Source organism: Cupressus sempervirens, chromosome 8 (genome assembly GCF_028749045.1).
Source record: "Cupressus sempervirens isolate cs-2001-9-10 chromosome 8, ASM2874904v1, whole genome shotgun sequence".
Classification (NCBI taxonomy): domain Eukaryota; kingdom Viridiplantae; phylum Streptophyta; class Pinopsida; order Cupressales; family Cupressaceae; genus Cupressus; species Cupressus sempervirens.
The window spans coordinates 666,570,879-666,595,504 of NC_143125.1; the positions used below are offsets into that span (position 1 = coordinate 666,570,879).

Genomic DNA, 24,626 nt, shown 5'->3' on the forward strand with positions numbered 1-24,626 from the left:
AAGCAGCAACTCATGAACATGACAATAAACGAAGGAGAGGCAATAACATCTTACTTCCTAAGAATTTCTGAAATAAAGGATCAACTTGCCACCATTGGAAACAATGTAGACGACTCTGAACTTTCTCTAATTGCTCTAAGAGGACTACCTATATCATGGGAATCATTCATCCAATGTGTAAGTCGCCCTACACTTCCAAAATTTGATCAACTAAAGAACAAATGCACTCAAGAGTAGTCATGGTTAATATCAAGAGGAATCTATACAAACAAAGAAGGAGAGATCCAAGCACTACATACAAACTCAAGAAACAAAGGAAAGAAGAGGAAGTTCAAACCAAATAGAGGAAACATTTCTCAAAATCACAAGGAAAGAGATCTATCCAAAGTATGATGCTATCGATGTGAAAAGTTTGGCCACATTTGAAGATTTTGTCCAAAAAGGAAGGAAAATCAAGCTACCCTAGCTGAATCTCATGAAGTGGAAAATCCTCTATTCTATTTAGCCTTGTCAAGTGAATTAAATACAAGTAATAATACTTAGATAATAGATAGTGGAGCTTCAAGTCATATAAATGGATTTAGAAATCAGTTTGAAACATTCAAAGAATATTGTATAGAAGAAGTCACAATTGGAGATAATTCTACTTACCTAGTAAAAGGAATTGGGACTTGCTCCTTACAAATAAAAGCAGGAGAACCTCTTCAATTAAAAGATGTGTTATTTGTACTAGGGATAAAAAGAAATCTAATCTCCATTTCAGGACTAGCTGATCAATGATATCGTGTCACCTTCAATGAGGATAAAATGTTTACTATGGCCTAAAAACTCCAACATAAAGAACGCCATTAATATAGAATCAAGAGATGGAAACCTCTACAAATTAAGTACTAAAGCAAAACAACAAGCTCTAAATCATTAAGTTCATAAATCAATTGAACTTTGGCATAGAAGATTAGGGCACCTTGGCTTTAGTTCCCTTCCTGCTATAGGAAAAATCAGTACAAGTATACCTAATCTCAAATCTGATCACACTAGTATTTGTAAAGAATGTGCACTAGGAAAAAATAAAAAGGGGTATTTTCCTTTAAGTAAACACTTTATCAAATCTGATCACACTAGTATTTGTAAAGGGTGTGCACTGGGGAAAAATAAAAAAAGGTATTTTCCTTTAAGTAAACACAAGTCTAAAATGGCACTAGAACTTGTTCACACTGATTTGTGTGGACCCATGTCAACACCCTCTCTAGGGGGATTGTTGTACTATGTGACCTTCATTGATGATTACTCTATAAAAACATGGATATACTTCTAAAACTTAAAGAATCTAATGAAGTTTTACAGAAGTTCAAAGAATTTAAAGTTCTAGTGGAAAATCATATTGGAAAGAAAATAAAACATTAAGATCAAATAATGGAGGTGAATACACTTCAGACATCTTCAAAGAATTTTGTATTTCTGTTGGAATTAAGAGGGAGACTACAGTACCTTATAATCCTCAACAAAATGGGGTTGCCGAAAGAAAAAGTAGAACTATTACAGAAGCAACAAAAGCCATGATTCATGACCAAAATCTCCCTATGTCTTTGTGGGCCGAAGCAGCAAGTACAGCAGTATACATACAAAATAGAAGTCCTCATGCAACATTAGAAAATGTAACTACCAAAGAAGCTTTCACAGGGAACAAACCAAACCTTAGTCATCTAAGAATTTTTGGTTGTCTAGTCTACATTTAGATTCCCAAAGATAAAAGGTCTAAATTAAAACCTTCCGAAAAGAAATGCATATCGGTTGGTTACTGTGAAACAACTAAGGGATAAAAAGTATATATTCCACGACAGAAGTCCATTGAAATCAGTAGTAATGTTCTGTTTGACAAAGATATCGTCTTCAAAACACCCTTAAACAAAGAAGATGAGGAAATTGAGAATCAGAGGGCGTACATCATGGAAGATGATTATTATACTGAGAATCAAAGGGAGAACACTATAGAAGATACTTCAGGTAGAAATCTGAGGGAGATTCTTTCAAAAGAACGAGACACACCTGCACCTAATGCTGAGAATGATGAAGTTTTAAATCACAAGAAAAGACCACTATGGACCAAGAAAATGATTGAAGAGAACAATATAGAACCAGATGAGATTTCTAGAGAAAATAAAAAAACAAAAAACCTAAAATGTTATGTAGCCTTATTAACAAAACTCACAAAAACTAAGCCAACTAATGTTGAGGAGGCTTTAAATGTCAAGCATGGAAAGATGCAACGATAGAAGAATATCAATCCATTCTAAAAAATGATGTCTGGGATATCGTACCCAGACCTAAAAACAAATCAATTGTATCTTCAAAATGGTTGTTTAAAATCAAGTATGCACCTGATGGAAGCATTGAAAAACACAAGGCCAAATTTGTTGCAAGAGGTTTCTCTCAAAAGGCCGGAATTGACTATGAAGAAACATTTGGTCCAGTTACACGCTACACCTTAGTAAGAACGATAATTGTCATTGTTGTATCCAAAGGATGGAAAATACATCAAATGGATGTAAAGCTAGCTTTTCTAAATGGCACCATTGAAGAAGTATATATAGAACAACCTGATGGATTCACTACACATGGCAGCAAGCTTTATGTATGCAAGCTAAAAAAAGCTCTCTACAGCCTTACGCAAGCTCCCAGGGCTTGGTATGAGAGAATAGACAGTTATCTCTCCAAGTAAGGATACTCTAAAAATGAAGTTGATCCTAACATATACTTCAAAATATCTAATGATGACATGTTAATTCTTGTTCTTTATGTTGATGATTTATTAATAACAGGTGCAGACCACCTTATAGCCAAATGCAAACAAGATCTCGTAATTGAATTTGACATGAAGGATCTTGGACTTCTACATTATTTTTTAGGTTTAGAAGTGAGGCAGAAAGAGAAATATATTTTCCTAAACCAAGGAAAATACACTACTAATATATTGACCTGATTCGAGATGATGTATTGTAAGCCTCTTTCAACTCCAATGGAAACTAACCTTCATAAGCTTAAACACGAAGCAGCAGATTCAAAACCTGTAGACCCTACTCACTACAGTCAAATTATTGGATCTCTTATGTACCTGGTAAATAGACAACTAGATATCTGCTATGCCACAAATGTGTTAAGTCACTTCATGTGTGAACCCAAGAGGATTCATCTAATGGCTGCCAACCATATCTTAAGAATTCTACAAGGAGCGATTGGTCTCGAACTAAAGTATACAAATACAGAGTTACAACTTCAAGGGTATTCTAATTTAGACATGGCAGTTAGTTCTATTGATTGTAACAGTACTACAGGATGTTGTTTTAGTCTTGGATCAGCTATGATATCTTGGTTCAGTAAAAAACAGTCTGCAGTTGCTCAGAGCTCCACTAAAGCTGAATATATGGCTGCCTCTACGGAAGCACATGAAGCAGTATGGCTAAGGAAAGTTTTAGTTGGATTATTTGAAAAACCACTAAAACCCACTATAATCTATTGTGACAATCAAAGCTGCATTAAACTGTCAATTAACCCAGTTTTCCATAACAAGTCCAAGCACATAGAAATTCCTTACCATTATGTAAGGGACATGGTGGACAGAGATGTTATCAAATTGATCTACATTAGCACTAAAGAACAAAATGTAGACATTTTCACTAAAACTCTTGCAAAGTTAAGAATTGAGTATTTCAAGAACAAACTTGGTATGATTAATTTGTAACCTGAGATTAAAAATCTCGTATTATGTAAATTATTCATGAATATTTAATAAAATCAATATTGCAATATTGTGGATGTGTTGTGGCAAGAAAGGTGACGATCTTTTATGCAGATAAGGTCACTATTGTAAGATGACAATCTTAACAATGGTTTGACTTGTTGTCATGTGTTTCTAAAGTATTAGAACAAATGATGACAGCTGACTCAAGATTGATTACATTGGATTAAAATCCTGGAATATTTTGGATATCTTGATTATCACTGGATTCAGTCTCAGAATAGACAGACATAGTGATAACAGTTGATCAAGTGCATTACTAGATAATATGCATTCAATCCTCTTTCTTCCAAGAGGGAGTGTTAAGAATATAGCTTCATTCGGATTGAAGCAATTCATTATCACTATAAATGTAATAAACATTGATACATACATATACATATATATATGATGATATATATAATAATTACACAAACAACTATATATATATATATATATATATATATATATATAGTTGTTTGTGTAATTATTATATATATTGTGATTATATAACTGTGTGTGTGTGTGTGTGTGTGTGTGTGTGTGTGTGTAATCACAATATATATATATATATATATATATATATATATATAGTCGGATATTAAATTGAATATATATTAATGTTGGTTCTAATTATTCATTAGCCAAGACATGAATCAGTTCATGATCGATGTCTCCTAATCTCGTAAATAACCATTGCTAATGAATATAAGGGAGTCATGACCATGAAGGGTCATGATCGTGACCCACCAAACTATATATATTCTTATTGGTGGCTGTGTGGACAATCAATCAATCAATCAATCACAGTGGCATTGCATTCTCTCCAGCAGTCATTGGATTATCAGATATTCTATCTCAGATTTGGATATATTTAAAGTCATCGATATCAGACATTTCTGATTCATATTAATAGATAATCAGAAATCATAGGCTTCAAGAACATACATTATAAGGTCTTAATAACTGTACAACAGTATTTCAGATTTAATATTGTGTGTTTAAATTATTCTCTAGAAACGATCCATAGATTTAACAGATAATATTGTCTCTATCCTCAAAATTATATAATTATTCTATTCTTAATATTTAAAATGATGTCCTTATCTATTATAACCTCAATATTTATCATTATATTTAATTCTCATTCGATTTTGTATTATAATAATAGAAATTCATCCCATTAATAAGCATATGTATTTATGGTAGCAAACAAATTAATATTATTCTTATTCAATAATGTTTGATCATAAAAATATTAGAAATTAAATAAATAAATTTAATCTAATAATAATAATATAGGAAAGTGATTCTATCCTTAATTTATAATTACTAACTACATGCTAGATAAATTCACATGCATAGTTTGTATGAATAATGCTTTGCCAAAAAGTGTTGGATGCCCCAAATAATTGTTTAGGTAACTGTGAATTTACTCTTTCCCATGTATAATTTGCAGCAATAAAACAAACTTCTTATAATTCCCTTCAATTCCTTCTTTTAGTATTTCTCTTCTTATAGTTATTAAATTCCTCTTTTTTATATGTTTGTCTTATGTATCCTTTTTGGTGGGGTGTAAATTGCAATATTATCTTTGTGGGTAAAAATATATATCCTCCTATATAAAGAGTGTGAATCCCTCCATTCTTACTTTATACGTGTAGTATTGAATATGCTGTCTCCTCATCTATCGACGTATCCCTAATATTAATGAATCATGGACAGTTGATTATTTGTTAGGTTCACTTTGTTGATTTAATTAGTTATTATCTATACTTTGATAGTTTCATATATTGGTTATTAATTATTATCATCTAAATATTCACATGAATTTTATTCTTTGTTTATCTATTCATTTATCATTATTATTAAATTTCATTAGAGAAGCATTACAAGAATCATTTAGTTATCTATATCAGGATAATTATATGATTAGTGATTAAATCAATATATTATTAATTATAATCACTTAGTGATGTGAATATCAGGATTTAACTGTGTGATTTTGAGTCAAACTCATTGACCCATGTTTCATGAGTAGTGATTCAACATGAATCCATCTCTCATGAGAATAAATAGAACACTTAGCACTCATTGGATCTAGGTGATGCTCATAGGGGTGAAGCACCGGGACTTCCCGGGAGGTCACCCATCCCAGTACTACTCCAGCCTGAGCGCGCTTAACTACAGAGTTTCCTCCATAGTTAAACCCAAAGCTTGCAACCCTATTTGCAAAACCTTCACCAAGTGTTGTGCCTTATGACCCATTCATTAGAAAGCCCCTTAAGCTCATCAATTGATAAGTAGGAGATAATTTCCACAGCAAGTCAAATTGTGATGTGAATATCAGGATTTAACTGTGTGATTTTGAGTCAAACTCATTGACCCATGTTTCATGAGTAGTGATTCAACATGAATCCATCTCTCATGAGAGCAAGTAGAACACTTAGCACTCATTGGATCTAGGTGATGCTCACAGGGGTGAAGCACCGGGACTTCCCGGGAGGTCACCCGTCCCAGTACTACTCCAGCCTAAGTGCGCTTAACTACAGAGTTTCCTCCATAGTTAAACCCAAAGCTTGCAACCCCATTTGCAAAACCTTCACCAAGTGTTGTGCCTTATGAACCATTCATTAGAAAGCCCCTTAAGCTCATCAATTGATAAGTAGGAGATAATTTCCACAGCAAGTCAAATTGTGATGTGAATATCAGGATTTAACTGTGTGATTTTGAGTCAAACTCATTGACCCATGTTTCATGAGTAGTGATTCAACATGAATCCATCTCTCATGATAATAAATAGAACACTTAGCACTCATTAGATCTAGGTGATGCTCACAGGGGTGAAGCGCCGGGACTTCCCGGGAGGTCACCCATCCCAATACTACTTCAGCCTAAGCGCGCTTAACTACAGAGTTTCCTCCATAGTTAAACCCAAAGCTTGCAACCCCATTTGCAAAACCTTCACCAAGTGTTGTACCTTATGAACCATTCATTAGAAAGCCCCTTAAGCTCATCAATTGATAAGTAGGAGATAATTTCCACAGCAAGTCAAATTGTGATGTGAATATCAGGATTTAACTGTGTGATTTTGAGTCAAACTCATTGACCCATGTTTCATGAGTAGTGATTCAACATTAATCCATCTCTCATGAGAATATATAGAACACTTAGCACTCATTGGATCTAGGTGATGCTCACAAGGGTGAAGCACCGGGACTTCCCGGGAGGTCACCCATCCCAATACTACTCCAGCCTGAGCGCGCTTAACTACAGAGTTTCCTCCATAGTTAAACCCAAAGCTTGCAACCCCATTTGATAAACCTTCACCAAGTGTTGTGCCTTATGAACCATTCATTAGAAAGCCCCTTAAGCTCATCAATTGATAAGTAGGAGATAATTTCCAGAACAAGTCAAATTGTGATGTGAATATCAGGATTTAACTATGTGATTTTGAGTCAAACTCATTGACCCATGTTTCATGAGTAGTGATTCAACATGAATCCATCTCTCATGAGAATAAATAGAACACTTAGCACTCATTGGATCTAGGTGATGCTCTCAGGGGTGAAGCACTGAGACTTCCCGGGAGGTCACCCATCCCAGTACTACTCCAACCTGAGCACGCTTAACTACAGAGTTTCCTCCATAGTTAAACCCAAAGCTTGCAACCCCATTTGCAAAACCTTCACCAAGTGTTTGACTCAAAATCACATAGTTAAATCCTAATATTCACATCACAATTTGACTTGCTATGGAAATTATCTCCTACTTATCAATTGATGAGCTTAAGGGGCTTTCTAATGAATGGTTCATAAGGCACAACACTTGGTGAAGGTTTTGCAAATGGGGTTGCAAGCTTTGGGTTTAACTATGGAGGAAACTCTGTAGTTAAGCACGCTCAGGCTGGAGTATTACTGGGATGGGTGACCTCCCGGGAAGTCCCGGTGCTTCACCCCTGTGAGCATCACCTAGATCTAATGAGTGCTAAGTGTTCTATTTATTATCATGAGAGATGGATTCATGTTGAATCACTACTCATGAAACATGGGTCAATGAGTTTGACTCAAAATCACACAGTTAAATCCTGATATTCACATCACAATTTGACTTGCTGTGGAAATTATCTCCTACTTATCAATTGATGAGCTTAAGGGGCTTTCTAATGAATGGTTCATAAGGCACAACACTTGGTGAAGGTTTTGCAAATGGGGTTGCAAGCTTTGGGTTTAACTATGGAGGAAATTTTGTAGTTAAGCGCGCTCAGGCTGGAGTAGTACTGGGATGGGTGACCTCCTGGGAAGTCCCGGTGCTTCACCCCTGTGACCATCACCTAGATCCAATGGGTGCTAAGTGTTCTACTTATTCTCATGAGAGATGGATTCATGTTGAATCACTACTCATGAAACATGGGTCAATGAGTTTGACTCAAAATCACACAGTTAAATCCTGATATTCACATCACAATTTGACTTGCTGTGGAAATTATCTCCTACTTATCAATATAATCACTTAGTCATTTTATTATATATATTCTTTTAAACTGTTAGTTGATTATTAAACTCAGATTATCATAGTTTGGTTCATTGAAATTTATTAAGGGTTGATCAAAATCATTATGGGTTTGCCTAGGGCAAGTCCGGATGAACATGTCACAAATATCTGCCATACTTTCCTCTTCTTCAGCAACAAACCCTATTTTCTATTCTGTAAATTGCCAACCTTTTACAGTCCTACCCCACAACCCGCATTAAGGAAAATAAAGCAATTAGTAAAACGTAGTGTTAGTGGTGCCAGATTTTGACAAAGATGAGTGATGCTAAATCAACAAAGAACATGTCATTTTGGGGATGTAGAAACTAGGAAACCAACAAGTAGAAGAGTTCCGAGCTTAACCAAGGAAGAAAGGTTCAAAAGGCTAGAATTAATCATATTTCTTTTTTAAGGTTTTGTGCTTTGAGTTTCAAGTTAGATTTTTTAAGTTTAATTTGTTTTATTTTTGTATGTTATAAAAATACATTTTTAATTAAGGTTAAAATTTGGAGGTTTATATTCAAATAAATTTTAATAAAAATAATTTTTAAAAAAAAAAAAATTATCGGTAAAGGCTTAAGCCAAAAAGTTTAAATCATCAACTACATGGTTCCTCCAATTAATCGGGGATTTCTTAATCCATTTACATAATTCATGAATAATTTAGGGGCACTCCCCTATTTGCATCATTAAGAGTTCCCAGATTGCATTCTTGATTTGATAATGGCCTTTGTAACTTTGGTAAATGCTTTTTATGATTATGGCTTCCCTTTATTGTTGCATATTTCCTTGTCTATCTTTGTAAAATGGCCTGCAAACATTACTACTTGACCAAGATCATTGTTAGATTAACCAGTTGAAAGATTTAATTGTATAAGGTAACCCTTAAATTATTAGAGAAAGTATTTTAACAAGAAATCAAGACCATATAATGTTTAAGATTAGAAAATGACTATAGCTATAATCTTTGTTGTATCCTTATTTAAGCATTGTTGATGTCCTTAATTATATCTTGGTATGTATGACCTATCCATGATTAATATCTTAATTTCTTGACTGATTTAGGAGTTACTATTGAATCTATTCTTGTAGCTAAATAGTAGATTTTGAACTGATTAATAAATATATCTTTGATTATTATTTTAAGGTTATAAATTTAGAATACTTAATTTATTTTTTGGAGACAATCCTCACCATTTTTTCCTTTGTTGGCTAATATATATGCTTCTTTATTTCCTTCTTGATATATATGTTTAATACTAATTTCTTCAAATTGATCGACTATTTTAACACGTATTCAAGTTTAGAGTTTAATATCCCATTAGGAGTATTTATTTTCCTTAATGCGTTTAGAATAATTTGTGAATCCAAAAATAATAAATTTTACATGTTTATGTAAATTTCAAATTATATTATTTTATAAAGCTAAGATCAGAGTATATAATGAGTATCATATAATATAAAATATAATAATAAATAACTATTTGATCAATTTCTCACCTATCTTAGACATTCTATTTAGATTTTTACAGATGTGCATGCTAGTTTTAGTGCACCTATATATCACATCTTGTCAGAAACTTGAAATGGTATACATCATTTAGAGAGTTAAATATGGTATTGAATATGAAAGTTATAATTTTATTATTAAATTATAGTTATATTTTTAGTATATATTTTTTTAACCTTGTATGAGACAAGTATCATTACTTTATTATACATCAATCTGTATATATTTCTTATTTTTATATGCTTTTGTATCGACCAACACAAAACAAATCCAACCCCAATTTTCTTTAATTGAATCCTCGAACTTTACCAAGACTAAAATGGGTTGGGTTAGTTTAAATCCCATGTAGTTCTTACATGGTGTAGATTAATTGGCAAGTCATTAAAAGATGTGAATGTTTGGCTGTGTTCAAAACTTTCAACCCAATGACAAAACAAGTGAAGTTTCACCAAAAATGGTATTGATGTTGTATGGTTCTCAATTCTCTTTGTTAAAAAAAAAGAAGCACTTGATTCTAGAATATTTACACATTTATTTTCTACCTTTTTATAATTATCTACATGTTTATGTTTAAAATTGTGCCTGTGTATCGTGTCTATGTGTGTAAGAACCTCTATAGGTTCTAACTTCACCACTAAAATATCCCTTATAAATCTGATCAAAATCTGTTGTTATGAAGCTCAAGGAATATTATCAAACATTTAGCATACAATGTTTGAAACTGCTGTTATGAATTTTTTTATTGTCTTCTTTAGGTTTGTAGGTTGCAAATGAAGTTATTGAATGCTTCTAACAATGCAAAGTTGTTATAGAAATGGTATACTGGCCGTTTCAGAACTTTGACAAACATACACATAACTGAAATTAACTATTACAGCTAGTTGGCATTAAGACAAACACTTGCCATGCATTCCAATGTACACCTACAGCCACTAGACATTTAAGCAAACAGTTGGCATGCAAACCTTTATTACATCAAATTATTCATAATGCATACAAATACCAATCTTGATAATCTAAAATGTTATTACAAAATTAGAGAGAACCTGGTAATGAAATGTAGCCCATATGTTATTCCAAAAAACTCTCCAATATATATGTCGCTACTCTCTGTAAATGTCCTCCCTTGAGATGCCAAGGCTTAAAACATTGACTTGAGACACCAATCATCATGTGCCTTAGTCTTCCAATGTTGCCTCTAATACTTAAATCACAGCTTGTAGAAGATTGTCACTTCACCTATACAACCTTGGCCACACTCCAATCTCAAATGCTGAACCATACATGGGTTGTGATTTACACCAATTAAAGCTTTCTGCCCTTGCAATCAAATCTAAAACCTTAGGCTGAAATACTTCTCACACTTTGATCACAAATGAAGTACAGTAATGGTTCTGATTTAAACCATCCTCAAGCACAATTTGCTGGACAGTTTCACCAGTTCAAAGTGCAAAAACACTTCGAAGAATTCACAATTCCTCAAGCTCGAAAACTGAAACCATTGTCTCAATTTCTTCTCCACACAAACAAAAGCAAATGCACATATCATGAATGAATTCATTTTCACCAAATAAGCCTTTTAAAATTCCCAGTTGAAGATTGACCCAGCAGTTTCAAACTCAAGCCTCACATAACTTAAACCATAACTTAGATCCTCAAGCTCGAAAACTGAAACCATTGTTTCAATTTCTTCTCCACACAAACAAAAGCAAATGCACATATAATGAATGAATTCATTTTCACCAAATAAGCCTTTTAAAATTCCCAGTTGAAGATTGGCCCAGCAGTTTCAAACTCAAGCCTCACATAACTTAAACCATAGCTTAGCTTTTTAAAGTATTTGCTTTTGTTGCAATTGAAATATTAAATTCTATTATATTCCTCTCCTTTTGATGCACACATTAAAAATTCTATTAATACCTTGGCTTAAGCTTTTGTGAATTAATTGAATATATAGCCCCTTCCAATGATGACTCAACCCTCAACTAAAATGAAATTATAAAGTCAAATTATAACTTTATAATAAGCCACTTAATGTTTTGATAATAATTAACTCCCAAAATAATCATCCTTTAAATATGTCGTATGAATCAGGAGTCGCACCTATTATTTCCCCACATGACCAAACACACTTTCTAAAAATAGAAAGAGCCCCTCTCAATCATCACCAAACTTACCCAAAACAGTAAGTACATAAAACTAAGCCCAAACGAAGTCCAATATGAGCCAAGCGAAGTCCAATCTGAGCCAAACGAAGATCAAACTGGAACGTATTGAATTGTGGAGAAGACAAGACCCTCCTATATCCAAGCCTCTAACTCTAGGGACCCCCTATCCACAATAACTAGCCTACAAGGATCACAATAAGGCTAATCCCTCAAACTGTAATGCTAGCAAAATTGGGGACATTAAAATATGCCTGTCCAAGCATATGTGTGCTTGCGAAAATTTGTGTCTATGCTTGCCAATGCACATGTGGGAACTGATGTGCGTCTATGTTTGTGCATAAACATTCATATGTGCATGTTTGTGTTACATCACAATTTTTAACCTAACTTGAAATATAGCCATTGAGGTTCACATGAAGTCAGTTGGCAGTCTAATTTGTTAGAACCTGGCGAAATGGTAAGATAGTTAGTTGTTATGATTTCAAGTGAAGATGACATGTTAGTTGATCGTTAATCACAAATTCATGGAATTGAGATGAAGGTTAACTGTTATGATTATTTATGATTAAATAATTTATAAATTAATTGCGGAGAAATTCCTTGCAAGAAGCATGTCAAAGGGGTGGAAGCATTGTAAGAAAAGAATTAGGCAAAGCATCACCATCACTGGGTAGACAGGGAGAGGACCTAGTGATTTGAAACTGGATACATCTGTGGAACCACATGAGTTATTTAAATAATTAAGTTAAAATATAAAACATCTCTCAAAGGATTTTAATTTATCTTTCATCATATTATTTTTTAATAATTTATATTCGTGCGTATAATATAAAAATGATTTGGTATCATTATAATTTAATAATAAAGTGATGTTCACATGTAAATATAATATTTGAATTATTATTTTCCAACTCTATTCTCGTTTTTTATATTTTTGCTTTTTAACACTTGGCATGGTTAATTGATTTTATTTTCGGCAATTCGAATTGTCTTTCCAGCTCCTCTTTCTTTTCCCTCTTTATTTCTTTTTCATATATTATTGTATTTATGATGCATTTGAAAGGATTTCTTGTAACTAAAGGGAGTCGTAGAGTCAAGCTCCTTCATTTTAATAGAACTTCTTAATCGTATCATGCTCATTCTTCCTTCATATATTCTTTGCTATCGGTGATACCCAAATGGACTGATATCAAATCCCGACTGTTAATACTGCTCGTACCTTTTTCTTTCCATATTCCTTTTTCTTACCTTGCCGCGAGAGCCAGAGCAAGAAGCAAAGTTCTTTTACCCGACTACAGAGCCATCCAGGAATTGCATAAGCATCACGTAAGACTACTGTCGTGACATGAATTAATTTTTGTATACTTCTTATGCCGTGTCTAATGTAACTCTTATAGGATACGAATCATATGCCATCGATTCATATATATATATATATATATATCATTGCAACAGTAAAATATTCTTGAGCCATCGATATATAGAATTCCATAACACTGATGTCTGTTCTTTCAGACCGAATTCAAGGAATATTATATAGATTCAAAAACATGAGATCTGTTTAGTATATTGATGCAACTTAGCCATAATAATGTACCAATTATGCATAAGTAATTATCACAATTCAGAATCCATTTGATATCGTGAAATCAGAACACCGAGGAGTTCACCAAGCAATGATGCCATTATAGGCGAAAAGGTGTAAAGCAAAGCTGTGGATATAAACTCACTACATAATGATAGGTCAAAGAATAAATTAAAAATGTTCCATCTCTTTTCTTTTCTGATTTAGTATTCATCCATAGTCGGCTAGGCATAGTAGTTTGTGATTAATATATATAATACTAGTTGCTGGTTTTCTGAAGTGCATCAGAGATCATTAATCGAGTAACCTTGAGAATACATCATTTAAAAAATTCAAATGGCAGTTGTTTTAAAAAAAAACTTGATTGATTTTATAAATCAACATCAATGCACATGCTATCAAAATTTTCTGAACAAATCTAAAATACTATTAACACCGAGGAGTTCACCGGCAGAGAAGCCATGAAATGGTGAAGAGGTGGAGTTAATCTGCAAGAACGCAGAAAAGAAATCCAATTATGATTAAATTAAATAATTTAACATTCAATCCTTAAAGAACATAATTATGTAATCACAAATTGGCGAAATGCTAGATGCATGTATAGTTGACAGAACCGGTTGTTCTGAGAGTTCCTAACACCTGGGATTCACCCAGCTGTGTAGCCAAGAAAAAGGGTAATGAGGTGAATGAGAGGAATCTGTAATAATATGAATCAATACTAGTTATGATATAACAATGTTTATCATTTTAAATATGAAATAATTAATAACTCATGCTTAAATTGTGATCTCATGCTGCCAAGTTGCATGTTAAAATGCCAGGGAGCCCAGTGGTTGGCAAGATGTCCCTTGTCTATTCCGGGTAGGGAGGGCCTTTCTCGTTAGAGATTGTATGGGGATAAGATTTGGTCTGAGGTTGGGTGGTTAAGCCCCTGGCAATGTTTCACCTCTCCCCAAGATGTCAATCCCGCGTCAGACAGAGATAACTATGAATTCAATTGTTTATCGGAAACAGATATTATCACTTTTATTTACAAGGAGGTAAGATCAATTTGAGTTATTTCATTGTTACCGTTATTTTACACCTAGATGCAAGAAATAGATTTATGGATTGTTTTTCAATTATATGAATAACAAATATAAGTATATTTTCTAATCTTGAGCTACTGTCACAATTAAGTAATCGAAAGGAAAGGAATCTGAAGCCCTAATTGATTGAGTGATAGCGGGAACCCTAACTGATACAGCGGTATCAGAAGCCCTAATTGAATCCGTGGTAGCAGAAGCTGTATGTGAATCAGTGGTATCAGAAGCCCTAATTGAATTCGTGTTAGCAGAAGCCCTATTTGAATCAGTGGTATCAGAAGCTCTAATTGAATCTGTGGTAGCGGAAGCCCTATTTGAATCAGTGGTATCAGAAGCCCTAAATGAACTGATGGTAAACGATGCCCTAATTATTAAAGTGGTATGTGATGCCCTAATTCTAAATATAGTGGTATTTAATTGTGATCATCATTTGATTTTGACATAGCGGTTTTTAGATGATAATCGTCATGTGTAATTGTTATAGTGTATTTGTGGACTAACCTAGGTGGTTGCAGAAGCATCCCTAGTTTGATTTTGATCTCAATTTTTCGAGGTATGTAGTTTTCAATTTCTGCAGTAATTTCATTTGATGGTATTGCAAGTTTTTAGTTAAGAAATTTTGTCTAACTGATTTTAACAGTAAATCTTATTCACATGTACATGAATGATATAACTGTCTTCCTATGATACGAAGTAATAACTGTATTCTTTGAGTATGTTAGATGTTAATTTAGACCCAGGAAAACTGGATGTTGCAATTTGTGTTAAAGGATGCATGTGTGAATAACTGAATGTCCATGCACATGTGTGGATATGTGGGTGTCAATGGATGGATGTGTGAATAACTACATGTCCATGTGCATGTGCAGGTATGTGGGTGCCATTGGATGTATGTGTGAAAAACTAATTGTCCATGTCCATGTGTGGGTATGTGGGTGTCATTAGATGCATGTGTGAATAATTGAATGTTCATGCGCCCGTGTGGGTATTCATGTGTACACATGTATTTAGATGTATCCAAAAGTCTGTAATAACCATATTTCTATCCCAGAATCTAAGATTAGAACCAATATGTAAAAACCAGTCCTAGAGTGTAAATGTGTAGTCAAGATTTAAACAAGAACTACAGCATGTTTAAATTCTCTAACAAACGTTCAAGTTATTAAATCAATGTTCTGTCTAAGTGTCCTACTCCGTAATGGTTAAGCTACATCTAAAAAATATGCTTTTTTAAAAAGGTTTTCCCAAAAGAACGAAATTATTAAATGAATCATGTATGACCGAAAAATCTTCAAAACTCATCTTCCTTTTTTCAGAACTCTTATTAACCTTTTTCTGTTTAATGTCACAGTATCTGAAGAAGATCTAATGCAAGTAGGAAAGTAAACAGGCAATCTCCTTCAATATCAAGACAAAAATGCAAGTCATGCATCTCTTGTAGCAATCTGATGCAATAGGAAGGCACCTAGGCACTTTTTCTGAGCAACAAGATAATCCATAAGTCCATGCACGCGTAAAAAGAAACTAGGTGAAGAAATCCCATTAAATTGAGGGAAGGAAGCCAGACAAAAACACCAAAAAGTGCCAATAATAATAGGATATGCAACACATCTTTAATAAGAAGACATTTCATACTTCTGTAATTTAACTTATAATTTCTGCCTACTGTAACTTGCTGTACATTTCGTGTCCCTTTTTTACTTTAGTGCTTTGTGGATATTCAACTTTCTTTATTTCGTCCTTTTCAAAACAATTGTCGGATTTGAAACTGTCAAAATCTGAAATCAACAAACCCCTCACTAATAAAACCAACTCTTGAAAAGTACATCTCTAAAGAATACTAACATTTGCAGCCCCTTCAATAGCAAAGATATCTCCTTATCAACATACGGCTTTAAAGATTGTAGTGTATAATAGTTCCTACATCTTACCTCTACTTATGAGAAATTGTTTTATATCACTCAAAAGTTTCTTCTTTGTTTTTTTTGGTACTTTGAATGACTTTTGTCCATTAGAAGGCACCTCAATAGAAATATCTAGATCGCCCGAGCATGTGTAGAGATTAGAGATAAAGGATCCAAATGGTTTTATGGAAGCACCTAAAAACATTTGAAAAGGTTATAGTCAGACATTCAGTATTTGCAATCTCAAGTGCACAGCATCAAAAACTGGAACTCGACAAAGAAACATGCAATTTACCATTTTAATTCCAAGTGAGGACATTTAAGTAATTCTCTTAAAAACAATACATTGAAAAAAAACTGTGCCATTAATTTAGACAAAAGTGCTTAAAATAATTTTTCAATATAATCACCATTCTAAGACTTTGGCACTTAAAAATCACTATCATTAATACATATAATGTCAAAAAAATGAATAACATCTTTCAAAAATTTAATTAAATCAAGTCCATCTTATTTATTTATAATTCTAAATATCTTTGAATAGTATTAAGTTTAACAATTATCTGAATCAAAGCATTTGGAAAGGTCACTCTTACCCTATAAACATTTCAATGGCCTTAGCCGTCGTAGCTACTAGGACGAAACAATCTTTATTCAGAACGCAACATGCTCTAGAGTAATTACTCAACATGCGCCCACCTGCTCTAACCTAAAGATTTAACATTTTGAGTTTATTAAGTTTCACTGAAGGGATTTGTGGTCTTGATTACTTGGGAATAAAAATTATCAAGAAGTCATTCATCGTGAACACTTCGGGTCCATTTGGTTCGTGGAATTAGACCGGAATTGGCTTTTGCAAAAACTGGATTTGGAAAATTTTGCGTTTGTGTCCAAAAAATTTTAATGGAATTAGAATTGCAGGAATCTAATTTTACCTCAAAATCAAGTTATCAAACTTCCCATTAGCTACTTGGAATTGAAAATCAAAACCTGGTTACACTTTGTTGAGGAGTGTAAAAAAATTAGATAGGTTTGTTTATTGGAGTCCACACACAACATAATGCTCAAATCCAACTTCAAAACCCACCTGAGGGACTTTGGCCTTGCTCTCTTGTTTGAGCACAACCGGACGACTAGTAAGTCGATGAACATGGCGGGCACCATGGGTTACATTACTCCAGAGTGTTTCCATACTAGTCGTGCAACCATTATGTCGAATGTGTATGAATTTGGTGTTGTTGTTGTTGAAGTGGCGTGTGGAAGACCTACTTAGTGTGGATGAGAGACGACTGATTTGGTGGGGTAGGAGTGGGAGTTAAATGGGGAGAATAAGGTGTTGGAAGCGGTTGGTAGTTGAGTCAACTTGCAAGGTGGGGCAGAGTGTGTGGAGGATATAAAACGTTTGTTAATCTACAGGTTGGCATGCTCAAATCCAAATGTTGGCAAGTGGCCTACCATCCGGCAGGTAAAACAAATGTTATGTAGGGAGATGTCGTCGCCATGGGTTCCTCCATTTAGACCATCCTTTAAATGGAGGAAAAATATACAGAGAGAGTCTTATTTGTAATATTCCAATTCTACTTTGAAGAGCCAAATGCAAAAATGTAATCTTCCCACTCATCTTCTAGATGAACCAATGGTTCTACTAAAATTGCAAAAATCATTTTCAAGATTTGTAAAACCTTGATTTGGCTAAATCAAGATTTGTAGAAATCTCGATTTCTACAATTCCATGAACTAAACGGACCATTACTCTTTTCTGTTATGAGCACACAGTTATACAGGGAGTGAAAGGGGGTGAATCAGTATAACAATTTTTGTCATTTAAACTTTAATCAATCACAATAGTTCCACTTAATTTCACAAACCATGCACAAGAAAAACATTATAATGTCCCCAATATAATTAAAGAGCAAGATTAAATTAATTATTTGCATAGCCCCGAAATATAATTATAATATCTTTTTGGCCCCCTTTTTATTTATTAGTTAACTATAAATGTTTTAGACATGTCAGCCCAGTTTCGATAGTATTATTATCTATGATAAACGAGGATCACAATAAACAATGCGATAATAATACTAATGAGCTAAACAAATAAGGTTATAATACTAATATTAATAATAAAGTATCAAATATGTAAACTAAAATTACTTTAATATTAATAAGGATTAAGTGGCAAGGTACTAAGACCGAGCGTCTCCTAGCTATCAATCAGGGTCACATCAGTCCAAGTCACACTACCATATAAGAATACGTGGACCAAAGAGGAAAAATAACCACATCACAATAATTCAAAGGAATGCAATAAGAAGGGGCTAATAAGGTGGGCCCATATGAGAGTTTGGAGAACAAACAAAATTGTGGGAAACAGGTGGTCAAAACCCACCAAAGACCCGCATAGATTGGACATCGCCAACAATCATGTGCAATCGACCAATGTGGAGATGGTCACCTCAACAAACCTACTCTTCTAGAGCCTCGTGGCAATTAATGAGAGGCAATTAAAGATTTGACGAGACCCACATCACTCCAAGGCAAAGGTAAGTAAGCATGAAGTTTGAGATGTATCACACTATGTATAGATAGGAATATGAACTTGTTCTTACAATTGTAGTACTATTTAGTATGGTAGTAATTATTTATATATTTGTACTTATAAATAATATCTGGGGATTAATTAGGATTTCTAATAATTAATATAATTATTATGTTGTAATAAGAAATTACGATCATAGAAATAAATATAATTAGATTGGATTATTAAGACTAAGAATTGTAAGGAATAATGGATGACTTTTATATGAGAAATGTAGTGGGTTTGATAGACAAACCTAGTAGACCTTAATGATACTCCCTTCAATGAGATGGCTAACTAAACAAGGGTCGTCCGATGGAGCACAAGGGGGCTTCACAGAGGCTATGAAGCCCAACTTGAAAGGTAGTTTTAAGAGGGAAGGTCGAATAATCGAAGACCGTTCCTTAGGACACAAGGAATCCTCTCAATAGATTAGGAAGCTTGATTGAAGGAATCCTTGAAAATGTGTAGAAATAATGGCATTCCTAGATATGAATCATTAGAATTGAATTTAATAGACCATTTTGCTAATAATTTCTATAGGTAAACTTGTCCTAAGCAATGGGGACATTACAGATGACACATTCCACCATACGGCATTCCACATTGTCGTATATAAGGGTTGGAAGCCAAAACAAGTATCGTACTATTGTTGTTCGTTCGTACATTATAGTGGTATTAGAGCTTTGATCTTGCTAGTTTGTTGGGTAACATTGGATACAAACAAGATACCAATCAATAGACAAAATGGGAGAATCAAACACAGATGATGGCAGTGCTACAAGAGCTAACAAGAGGACAACAAAACTTGGTGAGACCATGGCAAAGGGGAAACAAAAAATTGGCAAAACCCTTCAACTCTTGGTGTAAAGAAGGGCAAATGGAGGTCACAAAGGACACAATGATAGCTTTTTCAATGAGGCCTCATACAAAGTGCTCCCACACATGCCCTATGATGTTGACATTTCCTAAAAGGATTGAACAACATGATGAACAAGAGCCTACATTGATGTTAGATTTGGTTTAAGGATTATGTGGACTTATAGATGAGGTATCCCAAAAGAAATGGCCATTACAATGATGACATTAGATGGAAGATTGGCAAGATAAATTTACCATTCTTTGATGGGTCTAGAAATACATTAGCACAAGTGTAGGTACAGAAAGAAGATACCTACTTCCAGGTCAACCCAATGCCTAAAAGAGAGGCAATCAAATTTGCAGCATTTTACCTAGACAGAGTTGCTCATTAATCGTAGCACCAGAAGATGATCACCCTTGGTCATGACTGAATCACTTCATATGCTAGATTCATGGAGAGACTCACAGAACTTTGACAGGAAGGATCCAAAGCTCAACTTCAAGTAGTTGGCACAACTAAGGCAAACAAGACCGATGGACAATTATATCACAGAATTCCAGACACTAAGTATTGGTTACAGACATCTGAAAGAAATTGGTTGTGTTGTTCATGGGTGGATTGATAGAGCCCCTCAAGAGTTGGGTCAAAGGCTACAACCCCAACACACTCACGAGGGCGATCAACAAGGAAAGTGATATGACAACCTTGTTCATCTTCCACGAATTACTCAAATGTCAAACCACCCCTCGCTTTGAAGGATAAGACAACAAACCTATCCGAAGAAGCAATCGATGGATGAGGCCACAAAATGCGATCTCACAAGGAGGAAACTTTCCTATACCTGTAGGGAGTCATAGGAAGCATGGCATCGATGCTTAGGCAAGGGAAATATCCACTATATTAAGGTGGTGTCTCATGGCAAGGAGAAGAATGAGGATTTTGAACGAATAAGAGAGGGGTCTAAAAAAGAAATGAATCATGTGGAGAGAATTTCCAAACTAGTACAGAAGGAAGGCATCATTTCGGCATTGGCTAGCACCCCAAGGTGTAGTGTGTCTCAAGTATGCAGTAAACTCTAGGGGCAAGGAGTTGTAGTCATGCTTGATAGTAGAGCTTTGCTCAACTTCACCAACTCGTCACTTTTCATCTAAAGGGGTTTGGGTTCAAATTAACATGAAGGGTTGGAAGTCAAGGTATTGGGAGGGAATCTCTTGTCATGCACTCACCCGGTCACACAACTAAGCATCACCATGGGAAACTACACAGTGACAAATGATTTCTTTGTGGTATATCTCAATGATACAGATGTCATATTGGGCATTCAATGGATGGAGACCTTCAACTAGTACAGACAAAGCTTCAAAAGGATGGAGTTATCATTCAACGTGGATGGCAAGGTGGTTCAAAGTGGAATGTCAAATGGTGGACCAAGGGAGATTTCGACCAAACAAATGGAAACAAATTTCAGATATGATGATGTTGTCTAGGCGGCACATTGCTTGAACTCAATAAAACTTGTGTGTAGGCAACAAACTTACAATTGCTATAAGGAGCTCCAGGCAATATTAGGTAAGCATGTAGTTTAATCTTTGCTAATATTTTGCCTATTATACCCCCACATTCAGCCTTTGAGCACATCATCAAGTTGGAGGAGCCAAACCCTCTATCACCACATCCCATTGCCATCTGAAGTTCAAGGAAGAGATTCAAAAGACAATCTAGGAACTCCTTAATGAAAGATGGATCGGGTCAATCTCTAGTCCTCTTGCATCCTTAGTGGTATTTGTAAAGGACAAGACCCTGGGAATGTGTGTCAACTACTAAGCATTGAACAAGAACACTATCATGAATAGATACTCCATTCCCAAGACCGTTGAGTTGTTGGACAGACTACATGGAGTAGTTTATTTCTCCATAATTGATCTTCACTCCAACTACCAACAGATCCAAATGGTAAAGTGTTAGCAAACCTTTTCCCACCAGCTATTTGGAAGCTTTTAAAATCCTAAGGTATAAATCAATGGTGTTAAAGTCAACAGAGTCCGCAGTCAAAGTTTACACAACTGAGCTTGACCATTGTGATGGTGTGATCAACCAAACTAGCCATGGAAGAATAGGGCTAACGATACCAAGTCACCCAAAAAATTGTTTTGGTTAGACCTCCAACAAGACTACAATGATTTAGTCATGACACTAAGCAGGATATTTGCAATGCCAAAGTCTTACACATTACAAATATCAAACTGGTATTGTGTTGAGCAAGTGATTGAGGAATTCAATGCTATGGATTGGGCAATGATGATTACCAACAATCTAAATGAACACTTAAAAAATCTAGAACGGTTAGGAGAATTCTACATGAGTTTTTTATGTCATATACCTAGCCCAGATGATGAGATATGATGGATTATGATACAAAAATAATAGGAAGTGGTCTACGCCATTTGTAATTACATGGGTGCTACCCTCAATTATAGCTCTATACTAAGGATGACTTTGTGACAGTCAATGACGCTTATCTATGTTCATTGTCTAAAAGGTAGATTACACATGAGGTTGTCAACTGAGGACATAAAGTTGATAGAGAAGTATGAAGCATGGTGTTGTGAGGTTCTCACACCATTGCCCCAAAACTTTGCAGACCCCCTTTATTTAATAGCCTTTGCAAATTTTTGGGTCGTCCAAAAAAAATTTTGATTTTATTTTTGAAAATTCTAAGTCTTGGACACCTTCAAGACCAGAGGGGAGAGGGTTAGACTTATTTTCACCCGGTTTCAACTTGATTTTCCAAAACGGCCAATTTCATCCTTAGGCTGAACAATTTTCAAAAAACAACACTTGGAAAGATAAAATTGTAAATTTTGTACTTAGACTTTTTTTTTCAAAAATTTGGCTATAATTGTGTAAATTTGAATAATTTTCAAAAAAAATGAAATTTTTGTTGGATTTAAGTTTTTTGGAAAATCTTGAATTCTTTTAGTGAGAAAATTAATTTTGTGATGATGAAATCAAATTGCAAAACCGATTTTAGACTCTAGAGAAATGATTTTATTTGTGTTAAAAAAAATTAAAATTGCTTAGCAAAATCGACTTCAATTGAATTGCAAAAAATTGGTATTAAATGAATTAAATTTGCCTTGAAATTTTTAAGCCTTTAGTGAAATTAGTAATTTAATATTGAAAAATTATTTTTGGCTAGCCAAAATCCAATTTTAATGATATATTAATTACTAAATCATCATTAAATAGAAACATTTAGCATCTCTAAGGCATTATTTACTTTATTTTTGCAATCTTGGTCTAATTGGCAATTTAAAAAAGTAAATTTCATCCTAGCAAAGTTAATTTTTGGCTAAGCATGTAATTGGGGGTCAATTTTGTGTTCTAATTAATATATTTTTTGCTCCCAGGGTCCCAGTCGGCTAGCTAGAAAGGATGAGCAAGTGGGGTATAAGAGGAAGCTCTTTCCCCTTATTTCCTCATTCCTCACTCCTCTTTGGTGCTTAGGCGTTTTTTGACTTGGATCAGCTCTATGTGCTTTGGCGATTTCTCTTGGAAGAGCAAATTTTCATTGTTAGGCGATTTTGCTTGCAATTGTGGATATTTTCAGGCCTTGACGATTTTTTTGTGGAGGCAGATATTTGCATTGTTGGGCGATTTTTCTCCTTCTATTAGGGCTGTGATTTATGCCCTAGGTGACTTGAGAAGGGCAGATCTGAAACTTTTCATTACTAGGCAATTTTTACAAAGTCTGATTTTTGCTTGGGAGCTACAATTTCTGCCCTAATTTGAGCGATTTTATTTAGAGGAGGTTATTGTGATCAAAGGTCTAATTTTTTGAACAAATGATGGACAATTCCGAGAGCACTAAATTCTGATTTTTCCAGCTAGGGCCTCAAGATTTGCAAGGGATTTGAAATTCTCAAGTCTGATCCTAAATTCCAAAAGAAGACCCGGCCATTGGTAAAGGTAACTTCAAATCATTTAGAGTTGAAAGGAGTTCTTAAGCGGATTTCTCTCTTTCATTCTTGTCTAGTTTTGTTTCCATTGGCTCTTCTTGCATTCATCATCCACCAATTCATCATCCCATAATAGGTTGAAGATTGGGAATTGATAAGTGTAAAATCCATGATAGGACATTTGAAGAGGCAGAAATAAGCTAGACCACCTTAAGAATGAAGTTGGGAGATATAAGTGGTAGTCCCAACCCTAGGTTGAAGATTGGAGATTGATAAGTGTAGTGATAGCACTTGGCGAGGCAGAAATAAGTGTAGAATCCATCGATAGAAAGAAAGTTGGAGATCGATAAGGATAGTCCATATCACTTAGAACGAAGGGGCAGAAATAAGTGTTTAGGATGGTAGATGTTAGTGCAAGCAAGAACGCTAAGGGAACAAATACTAAGAAAGATAAAGAGGATATGATGCCCAAAACAACTTTCTTCTCGAAAATGAGGCAAATAATTGATACCAATGTCGGTACAGTGAATATGCTACAGATGAAGGACAAACTAAAGGAAGGACAATCCCCCTTGGCAAAGAAGATATACAGAAGCGGAATTGTACACGCAGTAGCTTTTCCTTCCACATTGCCTTGTCCGGAATTGGTTATGGAGTGCGCATCCAA

At 34.5% G+C, this 24,626-nt stretch overlaps 1 protein-coding gene across 5 annotated transcripts in view; it reads right to left on the reverse strand.

The window, feature by feature from the left end:
* LOC149544215 (protein HESO1-like) overlaps nt 1-24,626 on the reverse strand; it is a 112,799-nt gene that overhangs the window by 46,750 nt on the left and 41,423 nt on the right. For all 5 annotated transcript variants that reach the window (XM_089798732.1, XM_089798730.1, XM_089798731.1 and 2 more), the window contains exon 3: nt 16,588-16,755. In XM_089798732.1, the coding sequence (XP_089654858.1) occupies nt 16,588-16,755 (168 nt within the window). The remainder of the gene's footprint in view (nt 1-16,587; nt 16,756-24,626) is intronic.